General features: G+C 37.9%; 1 protein-coding gene across 6 annotated transcripts in view; it reads left to right on the top strand.

The window, feature by feature from the left end:
* The window catches only part of WDR7 (WD repeat domain 7), a 114,023-nt gene that overhangs the window by 15,280 nt on the left and 74,117 nt on the right, over positions 1-24,626 (top strand). For 4 of the 6 annotated variants that reach the window (XM_085214179.1, XM_085214178.1, XM_085214180.1 and 1 more), the window contains exons 7-19: positions 1,382-1,501; positions 1,688-1,833; positions 2,348-2,450; positions 3,286-3,424; positions 3,926-4,177; positions 5,636-5,856; positions 7,357-7,552; positions 8,992-9,206; positions 13,137-13,906; positions 14,457-14,545; positions 17,764-17,850; positions 19,249-19,367; positions 21,276-21,399. In XM_085214179.1, coding sequence (XP_085070305.1) covers positions 1,382-1,501; positions 1,688-1,833; positions 2,348-2,450; positions 3,286-3,424; positions 3,926-4,177; positions 5,636-5,856; positions 7,357-7,552; positions 8,992-9,206; positions 13,137-13,906; positions 14,457-14,545; positions 17,764-17,850; positions 19,249-19,367; positions 21,276-21,399 — 2,581 coding nt within the window. The remainder of the gene's footprint in view (positions 1-1,381; positions 1,502-1,687; positions 1,834-2,347; positions 2,451-3,285; positions 3,425-3,925; positions 4,178-5,635; positions 5,857-7,356; positions 7,553-8,991; positions 9,207-13,136; positions 13,907-14,456; positions 14,546-17,763; positions 17,851-19,248; positions 19,368-21,275; positions 21,400-24,626) is intronic. The other 2 variants (XM_085214182.1, XM_085214183.1) reach the window with 2 other exon arrangements.

The following is a 24,626-nucleotide window of genomic DNA, read 5'->3' as shown; positions in this document are numbered from 1 at the left end:
ATTAGTGTTTTTTGTTTTAAAATTTTGAGATTGATGAAACCATTTGCTATCAAGGCATTTCTGAAAACGCCTGTCATGCAACTGATCACAGTTTAGCTAATATCACATTTGACAGTTATATTAAGAAAGTAAAACAGGGAGCAGTGAAGAGTATATAAGTAAGAAACACAAAGACATAACTATTCAGAGTTGATCACAACATAGGCCATTTGGAATAGTGGGAACCTTGAAAGAAAGAGCTGAGCTGAATCTGCTTAGTTTCAGCTGGCTGACAAGAAGCCAGGTAATTCATCGAGGGCAGTCACACTAAATAGCACAGCTAATCTGTCCAGCTGAGGATGAGGAGTTCACTAGGCTTAAGTCACATTGGAAAATGCTGCATGCTCTTGCAGATCTGAAGAAGAATAATAGAAGGCTTGGTTTCTCCTTAGAAGTCTGCCATCTGGCATCTAATGAAACTGCCTAGTCCCTTTTCCATCACATTTTCTGTCATGTTCTAAGTTCATTTTTAGCTAAGAAAAAAATCAGCTGGGTGTCATCTTATTATCTGATTGCCATATACATGTTTTCCTGTGAAGAGATTGCCAGTTTCAAGGGCTGGTTACTGTCACACTGTCAGAACATTTCAGTGGTTTGTCCTGTAGGACAGCATGTTTTTTCCTCATTTTTGTAAGATGGGGAAATGTAATTTCAGGAAGATAGTGTTACACCAGAGAGATCTATAACAGAGTAAGGAGCTGTAATCTGGGACTTTTGAGCACCTGTTTCTGTTTTAACTGCATGGCTGTCCTAATCATCTCTGCCTCTGGTCTTGTTAAGGTTGTTTTTTTTTGTTGTTGTTTTGTTAATGGAAGCCTGCACACTTCTGGTTGATTCAAGCATTTATAACCAGCCTGGTAAGAGTGCTCAAACATACACCAGATGGCATGATTGTGTGCCGTGGCATGGCGTGGTCTGTGGCTGGAGCTGCACAGACCAAGAAAACAGGAGGACATGGCCAGGCTTGGCAGGTGGGGAGTTGCAGCAATATCCCGCCTTCCTGCAAGATGTCCCGTTTCTCATCACTTCCCTACTTCTGCTGCTCTGTGTATGTGCTACTCACATCTGCAGGGCTGACTTCTTAATCACAGAGCTCAGATTTGAGATAGGTTTTAGTAATACGAGTATCAAAATGAAGCCTAAGTACTTGTTTCAGTTAGGATTCACAGAAATGTTGACCAGCTCATAGTTTGAGCAAGACTGAAACCATCGGTAAATGCCCTTTTTGAAGTTGTTAGGACAGTAAGTAATACAGCTTGGTTTAGTTGCATTTTATTTAAAAGTATATGTATGAAGTTAATTTACTTTTTTGTTGTTTTTTTTGTTTGTTTTTTGTTTTTAGGATACAACACCAGTATTTGAAGAGGAGTCAAAACCCATTTATTGTCAAAACTGTCAAAGCATTTCTTTCTGTGCATTTACCCAGCGGTCGTTGTTGGTGGTGTGCTCTAAATACTGGAGGGTAAGGAAGGCAGCTGAAGAAATGCTATCTTACTCTCACTGCAGTAGCTGATGTAATTAAATTGCCAGTAAGACACTCAGAGCAAGTTGTTCTCAACCCTTTTAGTATGTCTCTGTTGAAATTCATTGCTGCATGAACGTTTTAATCTGCGATTAGCTGATGACAGACTTTTCTGTTTCTTCTCAGGTTTTTGATGCTGGAGATTATTCCCTTTTATGCTCAGTTCCTAGTGAGAATGAACAGACCTGGACTGGTGGTGACTTTGTGTCAGCTGATAAAGTGATCGTGTGGACAGAAGATGGTCAAAGTTTCATATATAAATTACCAGCCAGGTACTCAACAATGAACACTGCTTTTTTTTTTTTTTTTTTTTTTTTTTTTTTTAGATGAACACGTGGGAAATTTTGAATAAACGCTGTGTATCTTTGGCTTGTATTATGTTACAAGATCATGTGGAAGTTATGGGAATTATTATTTCATGAGCAAACCTGAAAGTGCATGTCCCCTAGATATATCACATCAAAGCAAGGATCTGTGAATTAGCTTGTTTCAGCCAAGGTTGCCTCACTGTTTTCTAGTATTTTGATAACTCTTTCACTTCTTTATGGTAGCTGTTGGAGAATGTGTGATGGCAAGGAGTGTGTTTTGCATTTAAACAAGTCAAAATATCACTTAAATATTTCTTTAAGCAGTTTATTGCAGTGGTCTGCAATGTATTGTTTTGACAATTGAAAAATATAACATTTTAGGGTTTAAGAACCTAGCATTTCATGTAGTTAGCTAATGATTCAGCAATTAATCTTGTCACAAGGAATTTTAATCTTTTCTTTTTGTTCTTAAACTCAGCTGTCTTCCAGCCAGTGACTTGTTTCGTAGAGGTGTGGGGAAAGCAGTAGAAAATTTAATTCCTCCTTTATTGTACAGTGTGTTGGACAGAGCAGATAAACAGGTAAAATATAGTTTTTTTTGTATTTTCCTTTGTGGATAACACTCCTTTATAGTGTTGAAATATGCAAATGTCGTGACATTTTTTTTCTCTTTATAATGTAGTCCTTCAAGATCCTTTTTTTTTTTTTTTTTTTTTTTTTTTTTAACTAGAGGAAGTAGACATTTGGGAGAAAAATGGATGCCATTTCCCTACTGTTTTGGTTCTTATTTTGGTTCTTATTAGTTCTCAAATAAATGCAGAGATCAGTCTGTGGTCAAATGAATCTTCAGTTGTCATCTGATAAGAGTTTGTCATTCGTCAGTGCCTGGTGTTGTGATTCTGAATTGAAAAGCTTAGATTTTCCCATGAAGAAATGCCAGTTCTGGCTAAAATCCTTGTTGAACTGTGCTTTGTTTTCATATTGCATTGTGAACTGCATCTGCTAGATGTGTGATATGCCTAATCATGTATTCTGCTACAAGTATAAGTAACTGTCTGATTTACAGATATTGTCATTACTGAACTATTGTAGGAATCCTTTTTTTATCTTAACTATTTAAACTGTTCCCACATTTGAGCATAAATTTTAAACAAAAATATATATTTAGGATATATATGTATTTTAGATTTTTTTCTTTCCCTTAGAACTGATTTGTTGTATAACTAACCACAGTTTCCATCTGATTCATGTTGCTATATTTGTCCTTCCTACTAGAAAAATGGTAAAGCATCTAGCAGTTGGTTTTTGTTCTGCTTTCTAAAATACACAGTGAACTCTGTGAGAAAAGTAAACACTCAGATTTGTGCATAGATTGCCTGTGTCTGAAGTTTTTCAAATTTATTTTCTTTTCACCAGTTACTAATATGTCCCCCAGTCACCCAATTCTTCTATGGACATAGGGAGTTTTTCTCTAATCTGCTGATCCAAGGAGACTCTTCAGGGAGGCTGTGCATTTGGAGTGTACCTGATACGCTGGAACAAGACTGTGCAAAAGGTAGGTGTAACGAAGTCTTTTGCTAGGTCTGTTTATGAGTATCTCTGTTTTTTGTGTGTTTTGTTGCTGGATAAAGCACTGTTGCTTTTCCTACAAATGCATAAAGCTTTTCTGTTGTTCTTCCTTTAATTGCTAGCCTCTTGTTAGAGCTCTAGTAACTTGAAGTTTTTAATATATGATCAAAATCTTACGCTGGACATCTTTCAGTTATTATTTTTTAATTGCTTTTCCCCCCCCAAATTCCAGCTGTGATGTCTGGAAGTGCCATGTGCTGTCTGCCTATGTAATAACTTCTCGTAGCTTAAATCACATGCTTTCCCCGTCTCTCATGTGTTGCTTCCTTGTGTAGCTTCCCTGGGGTAGCCAGTGAATTGATTTCGAAAATGTATCTTTTACTTTGAACAAGGTGTTGTGACACAGTAAAAGTTGTAACTTTGAAATCTCTTAATAAAGGCATTCCTGTTTTGGTTCTTCAATTATTTTCTTTTCTTTCCGTTCTAGCAGGACTGCAAGCAACAACTTCAATATCCCTCCAGGAAGCTTTTGATAAACTTACTCCTCGCCCAGCTGGAATTATAGACCAACTAAGCTTAATACCAAACATCAAGGAACCACTGAAGGTTACAGCCAGCGTGTACATTCCAGCCCATGGGCGGCTGGTTTGTGGTCGGGAAGATGGAAGCATTGTTATTGTGCCAGCAACCCAAACTGCTATAGTTCAGCTTTTGCAAGGAGAGCATATGCTTAGGAGAGGTATGCCAATCAGCTTTTGAAAAGCACAACTGCATTACAGTGTGTGCTTATCTCTTATTACATACGCTGAAATAGGAAATACTCTTGCAAGGAGAGCAGTGAAGATAGGAGTTCTATAGCTATATTCTTCATAACTCTGATGTTACGTTGTGATGAGGAAGCTAGGTAATGAATTAACTGTAGACAGTCTAAATGTATTTTTGAAGGAGGATTCCTTCACTGCTGGAGTTCACATGTTTCTCCTGGGTTTCTGGGATGCCAGAGAACAGAAAGGCAGCACATTCCACTGAGTACTGAGGTGTCTGTGAAGATCTCTTTGGAAAAATAACACATTGAAATGAGAATTTCTCATAATGTGCAGTGTAGTTAGTAGATGTGATACATTGTCCTGCTGTTGTACTTCTTAATGCCAGATAATGTTGCTTTTATACTTTCTTAAATTTTCAGAAAAAATATTTGAGCCCAGGATTTTTTTGCAAATGCTGGCAACTGGAAATGATGTGTGAATGGTTTTCAAGTGTGCAAGTGTGTGTGTGTGTGTGTGTGTGTGTGTAGATGAGGTTGTCAGTTGTATAATTTACACAGATGATTATTTTTAAATGTGAGTTGTTTTAAGTTGATGTGTTATTCTGCAAATGACTGTTGGTGATTCTTACACTCATAAAATACAAAGTGCTTCTATGTGTTCTATGTAAGATCTGCAGTTGTTGCTAGAAAGCATAATTATAGTAAGAAAGTTCAACTTTGTCATACACACATTCTTTAGAATACTTGACTCTGGTATTTACTTACTAACTTCCTTTTGTTAAATTGCCAACTAAAAAGGTAGTTTTCAGAACCCATTTTTCATTGGCTGAAAGGTTCCAGTGACAGTGGTTTGTAACTGATCTCTTTGATCTCAGTAGACTGGACTCATTGTTCCTGCATTATGTTCACAGAAGCTGTTTTTCTTCTAAATTTAAATTTGTCGCTTGTGCCTATTCTGCTCAGGCTCTGCTGTGTCTAGTGCCAAATAAGATTTTGCAGTTTTTGTGATACAGCTCTCTTTTGATTATATCTCTAGATAAATTAATGTTTGAGTGGGAAAAACTTGGTTGTTTTTTTTCTTTTCCAGACCTTTGTGGTTTTGTTTGGTTTGTATTTTTGTTTCTGATGGGATTATCTTATGAGGTAGGCTGTTTTGAGACAGCTGAAAATTGTGAGATCGTGCAGCCAGAGGAGTCATCAAGTCCATGTGAGGTTTAAAAACAAAACAAAACAATACTGTGAATCTTTTAAAGCAATGCAAGGCAAATTCTTCAAAAACATCTGGCAAATATGTAGTATATGTAATTTTTTTTTTAATCACAGGCAGTGCTCTGTTTTATTTATTGTTTTATCAAAATTAAAAATGTTTTTTTTTTTCCCCTCTTTTCCATTTCTCTCACCCCCTGACCCTGACTTTACCCCATTTCTCAGGTTGGCCACCTCACCGGACTCTCAGAGGTCATCGAAACAAAATTACTTGCTTACTGTATCCTCATCAGGTTTCTTCTCGTTATGATCAAAGGTATTTGATCTCAGGTGGTGTGGATTTCTCAGTCATCATATGGGATATATTTTCTGGAGAGATGAAACATATCTTCTGTGTACATGGTGGAGAAATTACACAGCTTCTAGTTCCACCAGAAAACTGTACTGTAAGTTTTAAATAATATGTTCTGATAACCTGTCATACGCTTCCCATAAATGCTACAGCCTCTTAAATCCTTCTTGAAAACGTGAATGCAATATGAGATACCAAGGCTCTAGCTCTGAGCTCAAGTATGACCCTTGCAGGCATTTAAAAATAACGTGATCGTTCTGTTACTTTTGGTTGTGTTCACATCATGATTTAGCTATAGAAATTACTAAACATAGAAAAAATGAGTATTCAAACATGGCTAGCTAAGGAAATGATTGGCTTTATGTGATGTATACAGCATTAACAGTGGGAGAGCATTTCTACCACATGAAGTGAACTTACTTCCCTGATGAGGTTTGAGGCTAAGGCAAGCCACACTAAGTTAGCCCATAGATTTTGAATGAAATTTTACTTTTCATAACTTGGATGAGCAGAAAGAATTTAATGCATGTAATGACATCGATTTACTTCAACATCATAGTTTCTCTTTTTTTGTTGAAGACAATTTCTTTGCCTTTTGTTTCTTTGTTTTTTCTTCCCTTCTTGTTCTCTCTCTCTTGATCATTCTTCTGCTTTGTTGTCCTCACTTTCATTCCTGTGTTTCTCTAACACATTTCCTGTACCTCTGCACTCCCTCTCTCTGCTGCGATGCTAATCTGCCTTGGATGTACCTTTAGAAACATTTGTGACTTAACATGTTAATCTAAACTAAATATAGATGTAAAGTTTTGAATTTAAACTGAAATATTAACACATACTCCTAGTCTAGGAAGAGTTGGAAGAAAATATAAAGCTATTAAAATTGTTTACAGAATAGTTCTTTTGGAGTGACTTCACCTGTTGGAGCATTCATAAACGTGTCTCATGGACCTGAATGTTCTGTCTCATGGATCGCAGTGCCTGGCTTTCCTTTTTTTTCCCTTGTTTTAGTAAGGATCATACATCAGTGTTAGGTAAAATATTTCAGCCTGTAGAGTAAAAAAAAAAAAAAAAAAAAAATTATATAAATGTGATGAGATTGAGAGTAAGTATTCACTATTTTATTTTGTCAGACGACTAGGTCTTTTTTTTCAGATAAATAAACAAATTCACAGTTGCTTCCTATTCAGATTTTAAACATTTGTAAAACATTGATAGAAAATAATTAGCCTTCTGTGGAAAATTGAAAGGTTTCTGATGGTAAGAGCAAACAAATACATAAATGAGTGGCTGCACTGAACAGTTTCTGGTTCAGTGCATAACATTTTTTCAAGGTAGCAATACTCCTCAGCTCTGCAGAAATGGCAGGCTGGTGTGACAGCCTTTTGACTTTACAAGTGTGAGTGGTTTGCTTCTGGAGATTTTGGCCCAGTGGGATTCTGTTCCTAGTAATGACAGCAAGTTCTGCTGTATATTCATGTCCTTGTGTTTTTCTTATAAAATATGTTGTTAATCATTACGCTTGATTCAGTGCAGATGAGAGTATTAAAAGCAAAATGTCTCCATCAGGATTAATCTGTATTTGTTTCTTTTAAAGGCAAGAGTCCAGCACTGTATTTGCTCTGTGGCCAGTGATCACTCCGTAGGCCTTCTTAGTCTGCGTGAGAAAAAATGTATCATGCTGGCATCCCGCCACCTCTTCCCTATTCAAGTGATCAAGTGGAGGCCTTCTGATGACTACCTGGTAGTGGGATGCTCTGATGGGTCCGTGTATGTCTGGCAAATGGACACAGGTATGGTTACAGTCAGATGTTGTTTAATCAGTTTTCTTAATAATGCTTGGTAATTTGTGTAAGTTGCATCTGAGAGAGATGTTAATTTTTTTCACACTTTCTGTCTCTCCCTCCCCATGTTCTCAAAGTTTGTAGATTAAATAAACCTTTGTTAAATATGTATTTCAGTATTTAAAATGACTTGCTCGCTTTTGGAGAAGCGTAACTTGCTTTGGCCTTCTTCTTCATGCTTGCTTTCCCATTTGCCAGTCTGTCAGCATGTATGCTTCCTCAGTTTACCTGAAAGTTTGGTGTAGAAGTTCAGCACCTTAAGTGTCATTAGTATCTTCCTCTGTAAAGTGAAGGATGGTGCAAAATTCTGTTTGTTTGTCTGGAGTTTGTTTTCCTTTGTTATTAAAGGTGCTGATCTTCTCTTTAGAAGACAGCAATTGAGACAGATTAACAGAATGGGCAACAAGGCGTGAAATTGTAAGCTTGACTGTAAGAAATGTCTTTGTTGAAAGGGTTAAAGTGAGAAAAAAATGTATGTGCTGTATGTAACTACCTTCTAAAGCCCACATTCACTTAAGGAAAAAAATCCCAAACCTACAATAATACCTGAAAATCATATTCAGTTTATTGTGAAATAATCCTTCCAGTACTTGAAGGGGGCAAATAAACAGGAGGGGGAACGGCTGTTTAGGTGGATAGGGTAGGACAAGGGGGAATGGACTTAAACTGAGATGGGGAGGTTTAGGTTGGATATTAGGAGGAAGTTTTTCACACAAAAGGTGGTGAGGCACCGGAACAGGTTGCCCAAGGAGGCTGTGGGTGCCCCATCCCTGGAGGCATTCAAGGCCAGGCTGGATGTGGCTCTGGGCAGCCTGGGCTGCTGGTTGGTGACCTGCACACAGCAGGGGGTTGGAACTGGATGATCTTTGAGGTCCTTTTCAACCCCTACCATTCTGTGATTCTGTTAAATTGAGTTGAGAATTTCAACTCTGCTGCAAGCAGAGTTGAAACTAGATGATCTTTAAGATCTTTTCCAACCAAAGCCACTTTGTGATTTTTTTGTTTGTTTGTTTCTGAAGCTTTAGGAAACAAAAAGGAATCTGATATCCATCATGGGATGTTTAAGCCATGATAGTCGAAGGATGGGAAAGGGAAATCAACGAGCTGAGAACAAGATTCTGCTCCATGCTGGGCCCACGCAGTCTCCAGTGTGTGCAGTACAGGATCACACTGGTTTTTTTGAACTTGTTTCGATTTTTGTTAATATTTTCTTTGCACACTTCAACCACTTAGAAAGTTGGGGAAATCCCATTCCTTCAGGAATTTTACTTCTAAAAATAGCTGTTAATGCCTCTGAAAAATCAATGCATTGCATCCCATTGTATTGTGATTTTTGGGGCATTCTGCATTGTTCTTGCTTAACCTGCTGTTTTTCACAATGCTTGAAGGTGCTCTGGACAGATGTGTGATGGGAATAACAGCAGTTGAAATCCTGAATGCTTGTGACGAGGCACTGCCTGCAGCTGTGGACTCCCTCAGCCACCCCGCTGTCAACCTGAAGCAGGCCATGACACGACGCAGCCTGGCTGCCCTGAAGAACGTGGCACACCAGAAGCTGCAGACCTTGGCCACCAACCTGCTGGCTTCCGAGGCATCTGACAAAGTAAGCTGTGTTCCGCTTGGTCTGCTTCCAGTGCAGCATCTGAATCAGTCTTCATTGTTTTAATTGAAAGAATCTTATCCAAGCCGCTCTGATATTTTAATAGAAAGACCTCAAGTTGATCTGCCTGGCCTTGGTTGGGTCCTACATTCATAGGATCATTAAGGCTTGAAAAGACCTTAAGTTAGTTTATCTGGCCTATCTTTATAACTTGAAAACTTTTTATAATTTCTTTTTTAATTGTGGCTCATGAAAGAAATTAAAATATTTTTCTATTTCTGTTACTACCCTTTTGAAATGGAAAATACCATTCTTCTTGCTAAGTGTGGGTCTATGTAATTGTCATGTCAGCATGTGTTTAATTTGTTAATATCTCAATGTCTGTTAAGAACAAATAAGATTGTGAATTCACCTGCTTCCGTAAATGTTTTCTTTTTGCATATGAGAGGACATTTTAGTATTTAAAAAAACCTCGAGACAAGCAAAAGAATTTTCTGACAAGAAATGAGAACCCTGTGATATCCATGTTTTTATTATTTCAGTCTTCTTCATGCCTGGGATTAAAATCTCCAGACAAGATAGTAGTGTTAGATTTCACTTGTGACCATATTAAATCCTTTATCAGGAACAGTTTTTTCCCAGACTGTAGGTGAAAACAGTTATGTCTGCAGAAGCAAACATAAGAAGCTAAAGGTTGACGGAGGGGTAATGTGTGCTGAAAGAACTGCTGGGATTTCTCTTGCTGATCTTTGCTTGTTAGTGATTTCTCTCACTACTTTTCTTAAAGAAGTTAAGGACCTTTCTGAGGGAAATCCACCAGGAATCACCTTTCTCACTTCAGCTGCCAGGATGTAGCTAGATGAAAGAGAAGGGCTTTGTTTTTTGGGTTTGTTTTTTTGGGGGTTTGTTTATTGGAGTAGGAAGATAAAGCATGGATAGGCATCAGTTTATAGTAAGCAGAATGGTCATTATTCCTTGCCTCTGCTAGGAAAGCTATGATTCTTGAGATATTTTATTTCACTGATACAGACGTTTAGGGATCATAATGATGAATTTGTTAAATTGAGATCATCACAATCCAAATAATTGTCTTCTTTATTTTTGGTTTGGTTTTGTGTGAGAGCAAATTTTATTATATTGGAAGGAATATCCTGGAAACTGGAAAAAAGGCCTCGGAGTTGTATACTAGAGAAGTATGTAAGAAGCTGTCCCTGCCCTGAACAGTTTGCTCTGCTTTGAGCAGATATTGGGATTAGAGGATCTATCCTCAGCATTGCTGTGACTCTGTCCCTTATATATGTAAAATCAATAAATAAAGATACTCTGATTCCAGTGTGCTGCAGTTCATCATTTTTCCCTTTATAGTAGACTTTAAAGCTCTGAATTTGATTAGCCTGTTTATGCAGTGCCACTCAGAAATGTTAGTGGAGTCCTAGGGAAAAAAGCTTCCAGTTTTCCTTTTGTTTTTCTCTTCCCTAAAAGTGCTGGTGATGTTCACGTAGGCCGAGTTTTGACCACCAGGGAGCAGCAGAGAGCCGCTTCCAGTTTCACGTTTTATTTTGTTTTACTTTTTTCTCATATCTTCTATTCTGCTTGGAAAAGAACTGTCACTTATAGAGGGCATTCTTTAGAACACTGTGTGCTCAGACTTGTGCACAGTATTCCTTCTGAATCCAGTATGACTGCCAGCATCACTGAATTATTAATGTTGTGCTTGTGCATGCACTGCAGATGTTTGTGTTTTGTGCGCAGGAGATGCTAACATGAAGGTACTGCTACCTGCAGAGAAATGGTGCATAGCACTGCAAAATGTGTTCTGTCCCACAGGGCAATGAGGATTAATAACAAAGGAGTTTGATTATTTTACTTCTAATTTTGTCATTTACATCATTACCAGAGACCTTGTGTAAAAAGTTTCCTACATTACATTCAAAGAAATTAACTAGGTTTTTGTGATAAATAAGGAACATGTTAATAAATCAATGAATTTTAGAACAGGATTTGTAATTATTTATTGACATTTAGTTATTTCTCTTCTAGTTCCAATTACCTGTTATTTGCTTCTTATGGAAAAGTTATTTAATAAGCATGGTTTGTGTGTTCTCAGGATTTACCTGAGAAAAGCAGGAGGTCTTGTCCTAGCACTGATTGAACCCTTCTTCAATGGAGCAAGTTGTCTTTTGGCAGAGGCAAAAAAGAAAAGTATAAATTTTAAGAGAAGGCTGGTCTTTGGTGCATGCGGTGCCTGAAACTTGGCTGAGGCTGTGGAAATGACAAGTACAACTCATTACTGAGAACTGCCCTCTGAGAGTAAAGTGAGTGCAGCAAGTTTACCAGGGGTTGTACTTGCTCTCCTCCACTTCTGCTCCGTGGAGTCGAATGTGGACATTCATCAGAATATTAGCAGCCTTAAATTAGGAGTCTAAAAATTAAAAAAAAAAAAAAAAAAAAGGTATTACATAGGAAAATGAAGATTATAATATCAAATATAGCAATTCGACTAGATTAGTTTTAGGTAAATAAACTTTGGGCAAGTTGTGTTTGAACAGAATTGAAAAAGCAATGAGAGGGCACTTAAAAAAAAAAAAATATATATATATATATTTACTTATTTTATATATATATATATATATATATATATATATATATATACACACTTTTTTTCTCCCCTGCACATCTTGCTATGAAGCATAGAGAAGTTGTTCTTGTTCTGCTCGTCAAAGCAGCTGAGTGTTTTCAGACAGGTGCATTTCCAAAGCTAACGCTCATGTATTTCTTTGAAGAGGTCAGTTTTTCCTCTGAAGATTTTTCTGTAAAAAGCCAATCTCATTTAAAAACAAATATTCTGCATCTCTGAAGAGTGTAAAGTGTAGTAGCAAGAGAAAATGCAGAGTGCTTTGAGATACAAAAATCTGTGAATGAAAACCTTGGGAATTAAAATAACATTTATTTCTGAACTAACTTCATACCCTGAAGCAATCAGTGAACGTGAGATGATGAATATTATATTCCTTTGTGCTAACAGCTTTTTGACGATCTTTACAGGTATAATGGAAAAATAATATATGTACATCATTTCTGATTTCAGACACCTGTTATTGAAATCCTGTATGAAATTGACAGTAGCCAAGTAGTTGTAGGACTGAAAGTATTTGCTGTCTTGGAAAAAGTACCTGAGAGATAAAGTGAATGCTGGGTTGATGTATATGTCCAATTTTTCAATTAGAGAATGTTAATATGTATGTAAAGGTAAATATGATTGCCTTTGTGATTTGTCGTGATAAATGCACCTGTAAGTGTTCCAACTGTAGAGCTCAGGGATTGAAGTAGACAAGATAATGGGTGTTATATGTATTTTTATTGGTCAGCAGGCTTTCAGTATGGAATATTCTTGTGGTCTAGGGGATATAAGACTTTTTAAGATGTTCTCTTTGGTTCATGTCTGTGGAATATCAGAATGCTTAAAGAACAGAATAGAAGTATGTCCCAAATTAGTGTATGTACAGAATGTGCAAATGTTTGCATGAGTTATCAGTTACTTTTATAGTCTGGTTTATACCTCTCTAGATATGCATATGTGTATTTGTAAACACAGTGTAATAGCTGCAAACCTTGTTGGTTTCAAAATAACTGCTGTGAAATCTGCACTTACATTTCTCCTTGTCTAGAGTTCTGTTTATCTGATAAACTTAAGTAAATGAAATTATTGTATTTTAGGATTGTAATATTTGATCACAAGTCTGAAATTGTTGATTATTTTCAACATTTTCAATTATGAGAATGGCAGCAAAGAATATAAGAATATTTTTCATGTTTCATGCCCATGTGATTTTTCTAGCTTTCATCACTTTTCATGGATTAAATACAAAAAAAAGTATAAGGACAATAATCCAGTGACAATTTCAAAATACTTTTTTTTTTTTTCTTTTGTAGGGGAATTTACCTAAATATTCGCATAACTCTCTGATGGTTCAAGCTATAAAGACTAATTTAACAGATCCGGATATACATGTGCTCTTCTTTGATGTGGAAGCACTGATAATTCAGCTGCTGACCGAAGAGGCCGCAAGACCCAACAGTGCCCTCATCTCTCCAGAGAATTTACAGAAGGCCTCTGGTGGGTCTGACAAGGGAGGCTCCTTCTTGACTGGTAAGCGAGCAGCTGTCCTCTTCCAGCAGGTCAAGGAAACCATCAAAGAAAACATAAAGGAACATCTTCTTGATGATGAAGATGAGGATGAAGAATCAATGAGGCAGAGAAGAGAAGACACTGACCCAGAGTATCGTTCTAGCAAATCCAAACCATTAACTCTACTAGAATACAACCTAACCATGGATACAGCAAAACTTTTTATGTCCTGTCTCCATGCCTGGGGCTTGAATTCTGTTCTAGATGAGCTTTGCCTTGATCGTCTTGGGATGCTTAAGCCACACTGCTCAGTATCCTTTGGCCTTCTGTCTAGAGGAGGCCACATGTCTCTGATGCTTCCCGGCTACAATCAGCCTGTAGGCAAACCATCCTATGATGGCGTGGAGTTGAGCAGGAAGATGTCCATTACAGAAGGATTAGGAAAGGGGACATACGGCGTGTCACGTGCTGTCACCACCCAGCATCTCCTCTCTGTCATTTCACTGGCAAACACGCTGATGAGCATGACCAATGCAACCTTTATTGGAGACCACATGAAGAAAGGCCCAACCAGGTAGAACCAGTGCCCCTTTTAACACGTGATGGCTTCTATTTAGAGTCTCGATTCAAATACGGTGTTTAATTTTGTTTAATTTTACTATGGAGTTTGGTGTATCAAGTAGCTATGAAGACTTTAAGTACCCAGGCAACCGATGTTGCATGTCATGGCAATAGTATTTTTTTAATGCCAAGATAATGCTATTGCTTTTAATCGGGTTGCAGAAGTTACAATGTTAATATAATGGGGGCTGATATTAACATGATAATGTAAGTGTTAAGATAGTACAGGGCTGAAAGCCAATTTCTGCTCTTCTTTTTAATATTCATGGATTTAAATAGATTAAAAAGTAGGTCAGATTCTAGGTAAATCAAAACATACAAACACACGTAACCAAGGAAGGTAGGAATTGTAAATGAGAGATTTCCTTGATGTCAGCATGACTGTTCTTTGCCGATTGCCTTTCCAAGTTTGTTTAGATGTGGGATCTTAGCAAATAATATTTCTTCATTTTTCTCCCCTTTTTGCCTTTTCCTTCTTTATGCTCTCTCCTCTCCTACTTCAGGCCACCCCGGCCAGGCACTCCTGAAATGTCAAAAATGAAGGCACCTCCATCGATGGCAAGTCATGCAGCCCAAGGACAAATTAAGCAAGGTAGAAATCACTTTCTTTGGAACAGTTTCATGTGTCTTCTCAGCTCCATATGCTAAAGTCATCATGTTATTATCATGTGATAAAAATATTACTAGCTTTTACATGATTTACAAAGGTAGTGTTATATTCTAGGTAAAAGTTGTAGTGATTAAGAACTTTTTAAGAATCAATTTTAAGTTCTGATACTGACATGGAATCATTTCCTGACAGAATTTTTGCATATTTTCAGTGCTCCCTAAAATTCAGATGTTGAGGTGTCTGTAAGACATTCACAGTCTGTAAAGCAATGTTATACAGAGTAGCAGAAAAATGTATATCACACATACAAGCTGAAGTATAATGGTAAAACATATGTAAACGTAAGTATTTCCTCTTCCTTTTTAAAAGGAGGAAGAATTTTTTTTTAACACTGCTTCTACCTCTGCTGCTGTTTCCATTATCTGTAGTTATGAAAGATGGCAGTGAGTGACACTGGATCCTTTAGGAGTCTGCATTCTCTTTTATTTCTTGAGTACAGTGGCTAGATACAGAATATAGAACAACATGTGATATAAAAGAAGGGTGTACATAAGGTTAGACTTCAGTTCCTCAAGTGGTGGGAGCAGCACAGAAGCAGTCACGCAGAGAATGGAGGGATGGTGGAGGTGCCTCCTCCTCTGCTGAATTAAAGAGCTGCTGTTCACTGAGGCAAACGAGTTATTTCTCTCAGTGGAAAAAAAACAAGTAAATCTGTGACAACATGGCCTAGTCTTTTTACCTTGAGAACTAAGGAGCAGTGAGATGTTTGCTGCAGCTGCTGGGGACACAGACAGTGTCTGCTCATGTAATTTCTTCCAAAATTACAGTTAGAAAAAAAAAGCTATTAAGACTTTGCCTCTTTGAGGTACAGAGCAATTTGCAATTTGTAAAAGGTTGCATTTTGCAGAAAACAAATGCTTTGCTATTGTGGTATTTTACAGATATTTATCTTTTGTATTTTGAATATCCTTTGTATATGTCCTTACATATATCTTTAAACTATGAAAATGCTCTTATATTAGAAAGCTGATAAGCATGACAGGTAACTGACACGTCAATTGTGATTTTCATCATTTACATGCAAAAGTGAGGTTATGTATATCCAAAGAAGAAACTTGCTTGTCAGAGGTGCTTGTGTTTGCACTCTTGTGCTAAATACAGATCTGTTTTCATCTGTATTTTGAAAGAGAAAGCCAGTTTCAGGAATGACATGCATCAGGCTTTTCTTCTCATGTAGGGATGCTACAGAAGTAGAGAAGTTGCACTCAATAAGAAAAAAAGTGGAAATTAAAAAAAAAAACGCAACAGTGCAGTAGGGCTCTTGTCTCCACATCTTTTTTTTTGTAAGCTGTTTACTTTTCTTTGGAAAATATGTACCAGAGAGGCCAGTGTTTCCCAGAGATGGTATCTTTTGGGCAAATTCAATGCCAGAAGAAGCATATTTGTCAGAGATAGTATATGCTTTTGTTTTCAACTGTACAGATTTATCGCAGTTATTCTTTTCTGAATGAAAAGAATGTCAATTTTCTTTTGAAACAGCTTTGCTCATTATGATGGTAGACATATGTAACGTAGGGTAGTCAGTGGAAAATTTTTAACTTCATCAGAAATAACTGATAAAAATAGAAATTATATGCATTGTCAAAAGTAGAGAAAAATACCTTTGTTCCTTAACTGTGATGTTTTGGGATGCTTTGCCTGTGTTTGGCAGCGTGACTAGAATTCTCCTGGAGGAAGAGTTTGAATGGTACCCTTAGGTCATACGTTTACATCCCATTGTGTGCTACTTACAGCATCTTGCTGCTCATAAATTACCAGTGCTTCTTAAAAATCAATTAGTATAGATATGATTAATGCATAGTATGACATGCTGGATGTCCATCTATTTGACCTGTATTTGTCCTGAGCTCAGCACATCTCTGTGCTACTCTGCTATTGGACCAGCTGCTTCCATCATAGTGATTGTTACAATTATTGACACTTGCAGAGAACAACAACAGGGAGAAATTTTAAAGTCTTCGGTTTTGTTTTAAGAAACAAACAAACAGCAACAACAACAACAACAACAAAACACATAAATTTGAGTTTATTTTCCATAAATTAAACAGCTTCTTTTATACATCTGCTGAAAGCAGTCTTTGTTGTGAAGTGACTTCTGCTGCTCATGCTGTCACTTTACACGTGCCATCGTGCTGCATTCATGTGGAAGGCATGGCAAAGTGTCCCTGATGCAGATGTCCTCCAGTGACAATAGAACTTCGCTGCATGAAAAGCAAACAGAAGACAATGCTTAATCTGTTCAGGAGCTTGAACCCATTGTTGTTCTGCAACGGAATAAAAGAGGGGGATGACATATGGTAATTTCTCAGCAGGAAGGAAGTGTCAGATAGGGACCTCTAAATCTCCACGTTGACCTCTGGTTGTAGCGTGTGTATGCCATAAGGTCTGCATGTCTTTTCATGTGATCAAGTTCAACAATGAGCATTATGGAAGTATAATGTTTAGAACTGATTTTAAATTGCATTTGCGCAAGAAATTACACAGTTTACAAAGCAAATACATCACAGCTGCTGCTTGGAGCACGTGCTGTCCTGTCAGCTTGCCTGTAGTGTTACCCTGGATGCCTTACATCTGTCTGCTTGATGTTCTCAGCCCTTTGCTCTGGTTTAGGGTCAAGCTTGTTTGAATAAAGAAAAATTTAAAATGGAACTATATTAAAACTAATCATCAGCAGTATGTTCTGTGGCATTTTAGATGAACAGGTGGGACAGCCCTGGTTTGAAAGGGATTGTTTCTGTGTTGCTACTGTTTGCTTGTAATGAGCAGTACAAATTCTAAATCTGTCTGGGGAAAAAAAACCCAAAAGAGAAGCAAAACTCCTGCGTTGAAATGCAGTCAACAGTGCTGCTGAAGTGAGCCCCAGCTTTCGAAGCCCGTAGTTGTGATCTTTTTGTTTGCAAATACCTTCTTCTCAAAACATGCAGAGTTATGTTAGTGAGTCTATTTTTCTGTAGTTGCATGCCTTCTCCTCACTGACACACTCCGCTTCTTATAAGGCCTAGATTGTTTTTTTTTTTTTAAGTTTAATATTATCACGGTTTTGTTTTTCATTCTTCAGTGATACTAATCTGTTTTTCAGAAGCTGCTATCCTCACTTTCCTATTTTTTTTCTCTTTATTTCTTCTTCTTTCCTCTGCAAGTTGCTCCTGTTTCTTCTAGCACTGAAGCTGGTCACTCTGGCTCTGACACTGCTCCTCCTTTACATACCTGTTTCTTAGTAAATGAAGGTATCTTTCTTCATTTTTTCTATCTATTGTCTCTTACTTTCAACTAATGTTCCTTATCATTGTTATGATGTGACTTTAATTTGTTCTTTGGAGGTATTTTTCTTTTCAAGAAATAGAGGCGATGAGTTTATTTTTGCATAGTTTGCTGTTAGAGGGTGAACAGATGCGGTTTGTCTGTCCAGGACTTTATGTCAAAGTTCAGTTCTCAGTGACCACGTCAAAGGTTGGATTTCAGACTGCGTCTTGTCTTGCTGTTGCTTTTTGAAAAAATAATGAACCTTTTTAAAGTAGGAAGAATGTGAATGACTGAAGCCACACCACGCACAGTTCGTGTCCCACTGCTGCTTCCACGTGGGTATGGCTGCTGCTTCTCGGTGCAATGGCTCAGCTCCCTCTGGAGCTTGGGGACCTTCTGGGACTGCCTGTGGCACAAACCAGAAGGCTAAACCTTTTCTGGTGCTTTATATTCAGAACTGAACCAAAATGAGCTTCACATCACTTAAATCTGATTTGTAGTGCTTATGAAGACAGAAACTGTTCAATTAGACTACTTGAGTTTTGTTTTTTTTTTTTCCAATAGATGTTTATCTCCGTTGTGAAGAATGACTTTCTGCCCTAAAGATTGGCACACACACAAATAACCTAACACAGACCAAACTAACCCACAACTCCTGAATCGCTGCAGGGAATTTGTTTTAAACTTTTATTTTGATGCCTTTTTGCTTTGATGCCTTATTGCTAAGCCATAAATTTGTGTTTTTTCATAAGAATTTCAAGTATTAAATGTTCTGTTTATTATTTTCCTTGTATAACTTTGGTAGTTAAAATACTGAGATTTTTGTGTTCACCATTGCTGACAAATTAAAAATGAAGATCTATATGCTCACTGGAAGTATTTCTCATGCTTCTCAAGTTGAAGTAGATCATAATAGTAAGAGCATGTTTTTGGTGTACATTACAGGACTTTTTAGACTGTGTTGTTTGGGGTTGATAGATTCCTCTTTACAGCTTTTAACTAAATATTGCAGGCTTCCAGGGTGAAGCAGGATTTAGATGGGAAGAGTGAGAGTAGTGGTGTGCTGGCATACCTCCTTAAAACATCTATAGTCTTCCTACTAATTTATTTGATTAGCTTTCTTTAAATGAATGGCATCAAACTTGCATTTAGGACGTTGTGTGAAAATAATGGAAACTATTGTTTCAACAGATCATTGAAGATGATCTTGAACTTAGGACTGTGGCTTGTACTTAGGAGCTTTTCAGTATTTAGTGTGTTGAACATACTCTGAGGGTTGCTAGTTTGAAATTCAAGCCTGTGATTCAGTGCAGTTACACTTCCATTTTGAGAGAGAATGAAAAGTAAGAGTGTTTTTGATGTGTTCTTCTGTGTCTGAACAGGGTGGAGCCAGCTTGCTGCCATGCACTGTGTGATGCTCCCCGACCTGCTGGGTCTGGACAAGTTCAGGCCTCCTCTTCTGGAGATGCTGGCTCGCAGGTGGCAGGACCGCTGCCTGGAGGTGAGTTCATAGGATCGCAGAATTGCAGACTGGCTGGGTTGAAAGAGTCCCCAGAGCCCCCCAGCCCCTCTCCACCATGGTTGTCCTGTCCAGCTCAGACTGCACGGGGCCCCATCCGTGTCCTTGAGCCCTCCAGGGATGAGGCAGTCACACTTTTCTGAGCAGCCTGTATATCAGTTCAGCAGAAATTTTCTGATGGTGGTTTCTGTTTCCCCCCCCCCCTCTCCCCAATGCTCAATTCTAAAAACCCCAAATAACATGCTTTCAAATACCAATCTTATCTTTATTTGAGCATTGTTTTAGATGAGAAATGGCTTTCTGTGATGTGCCACTGGATGGCAGCCTTGCTCCACTGCAACGGGAGCAAATCACTGAGGGAGTCCTCAGGGAAGCCCAATTCCCAGCAGCAGAACCTTGGGACACGGGGAGAAGAGGCAGTAGTGATTCATGCGTTGCAGTATTTGAATGTTTTGTTACTTTGGTTTTTATTTATGCAGAGTGCAGCTTTATGTACCTGTCTGATGTTGATGGCTTTTATTAAGCTCATTTTTCCTTAATATAAAAAGTACTTTCTGACACAAAGTACTTTCTGACACAGAAGTACTTTCTTGTACCTGCTGATTCTAGATTCAGCAGATCAGTTTTCCAGTTAACCTCTTTCAAAATGTTGAAAAAATGATTGTGTCTCTCTGTCTTTGTTTATTTATTTGTTTGTTCTTACCTTTTCTGTGACATGTACTGTATATATATCTTTCTAACGAAATTCCAGGATTAAAATTTCTCATATTCCATTATGAATCTTTTTAGGATCAAAAACTAACCTATGTTGTTTTTTTTTTTTCAAGAGACTGCTGAGTTGCTTAATTTGTTGGAGCTTGTGTACAGCAGTCAGTAAGTGGTTTGTCACCAGCAGTGTGATAAATGACTACTAGGCCTTAACACTACACCTATGCTACTGTGGCAAAAATTTCGTTGACTGTGCAGCTTTCAGAGTAGGAAAGGAGGAACAGAGCTGGATTATAGGCTGTAGGACTTCAGCAGTCTTGTGACTTAATGGGGAATAGGCTTTTTGCTAGCTGGGTGCCTGTTCTTCTGCTAGATAGGATATACCGTGAGATGGTTTTCTGAGAGGATAATTGCTTTGAAACTAATTAGGATTTGTAAGCAAGTAAGCAGTAGGAGTCCAGTTTCTGGATATCCTGAGCCTTTTGCTGATCCCTGCTTGCCCACAGTTTTCTGTCTTACCTTGATCGAGTTGCATAACTTCTTTGTGTGTATACGTTGCTCAGTCTTCCACACTGCACACAAATGAGATTATTTCATTTGAAAACTGTTCCTCGGAGATTTTTGTTTTGCTGTGGTATTCCAACATCCACCTTTGATTTTAGAAAAATTATTTTGCTGTGTATCTTGGAATTCTGGACAACTTTTGTTAGAAGGAAGGCTGCTCACAAATTGTTTCCAGAAAATTCAAATTTTGGTGATATTTTAGTGCATCAGTGTTACTTTTCTATGACTGGCAGTAGCCATTTCACTTGATGGAATGTGAGCCACCTTATTTCTTTCAGTTATAAACCTCAGTTTCTGTTCACTTCTGGGGATGTGAAATAGCCTCTTTGCTGAGGAAGGTTTTCTCACAGTGCCTATGGCTCTGTTATGTCCTGTGTTGGGAGTCAGCATGGTTCGGGGCTGTCCTATTTGTGGCCATGTTGTTTCTATACTTAAGTTGGAAAGGAGCAGGGAAGAATGTGGGTTTTCTAAAAACTACATTCAGTTTTTTATACAAGTTTTTTTTTTTTTCTTTTTTCTTTTAAGTGTTGCTTTTTGTTGTACTAGCTAAATTATACTGATAGCATATTGATAAATATTTCATGTTTGAGTTTCTGTGATGTTTTGGTTGATTTATAGGTAAGAGAAGCTGCCCAGGCCCTGCTGCTAGCAGAACTGAGGAGGATTGAACAGGCAGGCCGGAAGGAGACCATTGATGCTTGGGCTCCTTATTTGCCACAGTACATTGACAGTGTCATATCACGTAAGTAGCTGTGTGACTAATTGGAAAATAACTCTATTGATAGATAAAGGGGAAAAAAGGAATTCCATAAACCAATTTATTAGCAGTTCTGCCAACTTAGGGAAAGAGGCATTTGAGTTATGCATGAAAATTTCTGGAAATTTTCAAATTTCATAGTCATGAAATTGCTTGGGATCCCTAATGTTGAGTAGGTAAAGAGAGCATTTCAGTGCATTTCACTGGGAATGCAGTGTCTTTTGCAAAGGCTTTCCTTAGTATTGAGGGGCAGGGATGTAGTTTGGAGATTTCAGAGATGAAACCTACTTTGGAAAAGGCTGGTATAATTAATTACCGAAGAGTCTACAATAAGATTATAGAAATGGTTATGAAGGGATTCTTTGGCATTCCTGAAGCATAGAAGGATTCTGAAAGGAGCTAATGTAGCTGCATGTAGGAGATGACCTTCACTGTGTGTTGGACATTTGGTGCAACTCTTGCCTCATTGGGTGTTGAGAACCAAGCTGCAGGGAGATTCTGGGTGAAGATGACTCTACAGTTATCAAGGATTCATTAGGCAGTAATTTATGGTGATGGTTAATTGGGTGAACATGAGATTACAGTATTTCCCTTTGAAATGCAGAACATTTTTCTACCTTATCACATTCATAGAAGTCTAAAACTGTAAGTTAATGGACTTTAGGGCATTAGAAGGTTAAGCTCATTTTGTAAAGTGGGCGTGAGAGATGCATCTTTCAATGTTCTGCCAAGATTTCCTAAACTGTACTAGAAATATATAAAGAATAAGAGCTGTTCCTTTCGAATCTCTCTTGCAATTTATAAAATGCGTGTAGCAGTAAGTCATTTCCTCCAGCCTTCTGCAGTCCCTTTTTGGTAATTTCACACCATTGTTCACACCATCCTCCTGACTAGGCTTTGCTTATTGCAATGCCAGATTAGATGTGCTGTTACCAGCTCCTTTGAATCATGTACTCTTCCCTTTTCTATTTTTCTCTATATGTTTCCTTCCCCTTCCCTGATGTCATGTGTGTTAACACAATCACCTTATTATTTGCTAGGTCTTCTTTCTTTGCATATTTACTAGAAGATAATTTAAAATACTGCTGCAAATGCAATTCTCTATTTCAGTTGTTTAATGTGCTTGTAAGAGAAAGCACTGGTTTTTGTAACAGTAGTTTTTTAGCATCTTCATGACCTCGTTTATTTTTTGTTCAGTAAAGGCATTTTCTGAAGAAATCAAATGAATTACTGAAGTACAAATTAAAAAACCAACCAAACAAAAACCCTTAAAACAGAAACAAATAGTATTTTGATTTCATGATGAATCTGACTGAATTAATTTTAAATATCACCTGATCCCTTTTGACAAAATACTGCCAGTTAAAACGTTCCGCGTGTAGGTGAAATGATAAAGGGAACTTCTTTTAAGTACATTTCCTGCAGCCTATGAAGATCACGTATAGTTCTGAATGATTGTCTTTATTTGGAACACTTGGCTCAGGGGTGGAGAAGGATTTTAACAAGATTTAACGTTGTCAAGGGCACAAGTCTTCTGTGTACTTTGAACCACGGAACATATGTATTTACCAAAACATCAGGCTTCTGACCATGACTGTGTACAAACATCTTGCAATAATACAGTGGTATGTTATATAATGTTTCTTCTTCACATAAATTAAACCACCATGGATCGCTGTTCAATCTGTTACATTTTTCTCCAAAATTATGTTTCTGGCTATTTTCATATTATTCATTCCTATTAAAGCAGAGATTGTGCAAACTCTCAAGAATATATTATTGCAAGGTCAGTCAGCATCATGCAGTACGCCATTCATTTGTCTGTCCATAGGCTTTCCTTTCCAGAATGACGTACAAACACATCTGCCATATGTAAGAAAGCAGTAAAAATACAAATGTATTTTTGTGAATGAGAATATTTCCTTAGAAGTAAAGTAGTAGACATTCATTTTCCTTAACTGTGATTCTTCCACTGAAGAATGTAGCTTCTATTCAGGGAAGGATCTCTATCAAACACAATTGATTTTAGAGAAATGTGTAATAATCTTATTAAATCTAAATTGAATGCATAAATTTCACGGGATGCGGTCTGTTCAGGTGGTGCTGAGGATTTGTTGTGAGGCAGAGCTGCTGTTAATTGCAGCCTTTAGGCATGCAGCCTTTGCCTTGTAAGGGTGTTGCTGCTCAGCAAGATGTGCAGCCAGTCCATCAGCGAGGAGTGGGAGTGTGTTGTACTTACGAGCCAAAGAGCCTCCATTCAAACTGATGGAGATTGGTGCTGTATTGAATGTTTGGATTTATAATTTAATTGCTTTTCTGGTGAGACTGCTTTTACTCGGTTTGTGGAGTATAGCTTTAGCTGCCCTGCAGTCTCACAGTAGCTGCTATTGCAGCTCTTGAGTGCTGATTTCTCTGCAGTGAAACAGAATGACTGTGTTACGTGCAAGGTTATGGGCAACCAGTCTTGCTGTTGAAGTGTATGTAAGGCACTTTGTAGGGCCTCTGCTTCCAAATCAGGAATTACCTCTTAATCAAACTCACACTCATCCCAGCATTCTCTATTTGTGGTACGTCTCATTACGTAAACTCTGCTGTGTAGAAGACTGAAAAGAACATGCAGTTGTGTTCCACGTGTGCGGAATGTTCAGTTCTGCTCTTGTGCCTGTGCTCAGGCGGCAGGCATGACGTGTGCTTACAGCAATTGCCAAAGACAGGCTGGTAGGAAAAAAAAAAAGCCAATTTTCTGTACATGTTCAATTCAGTACAGACAGCGTGAATGCATACAGCAATATTTTGGCATTTTTGTTAGTTATTAGCAGATCAAAACATAGCATTTGTTTTAACACTAGATTAAGATGCACTTATCTATCGGAGCAAACAAGATTTACAACAGGAAAAAGTAGGGAGAAATCAGATGAGGAGTGTGGGTGAATGAATGACTTGAATGCGAATGCTCAGTATTTTGAAAGCAGTGATACAGAAAACGTATAAAACAGATAATGACTAACACATTGGAATTATGCCTGAGTTTTATGGTTCTGAATGGCAGAGTTGGAAGGCTGCTTAGCAGTGGTACTGACAGTGTGAGCGTGCACAGAGGTGCCGGCACACCGAGGAAGGAAGAACAGTAATGGTGATATCAGACTGAAGTGATGAAATAAATGAGGAACTGCAAAGCTTGCTTTTGTAGGCAAAGTATACAGATGTTCCCT

The sequence above is a fragment of the Meleagris gallopavo genome, chromosome Z (genome assembly GCF_905368555.1).
Source record: "Meleagris gallopavo chromosome Z, MGAL_WU_HG_1.1, whole genome shotgun sequence".
Classification (NCBI taxonomy): domain Eukaryota; kingdom Metazoa; phylum Chordata; class Aves; order Galliformes; family Phasianidae; genus Meleagris; species Meleagris gallopavo.
The sequence above is the reverse complement of the archived record's forward strand: the minus strand, read 5'-3'. Positions and strand labels throughout refer to the sequence as shown.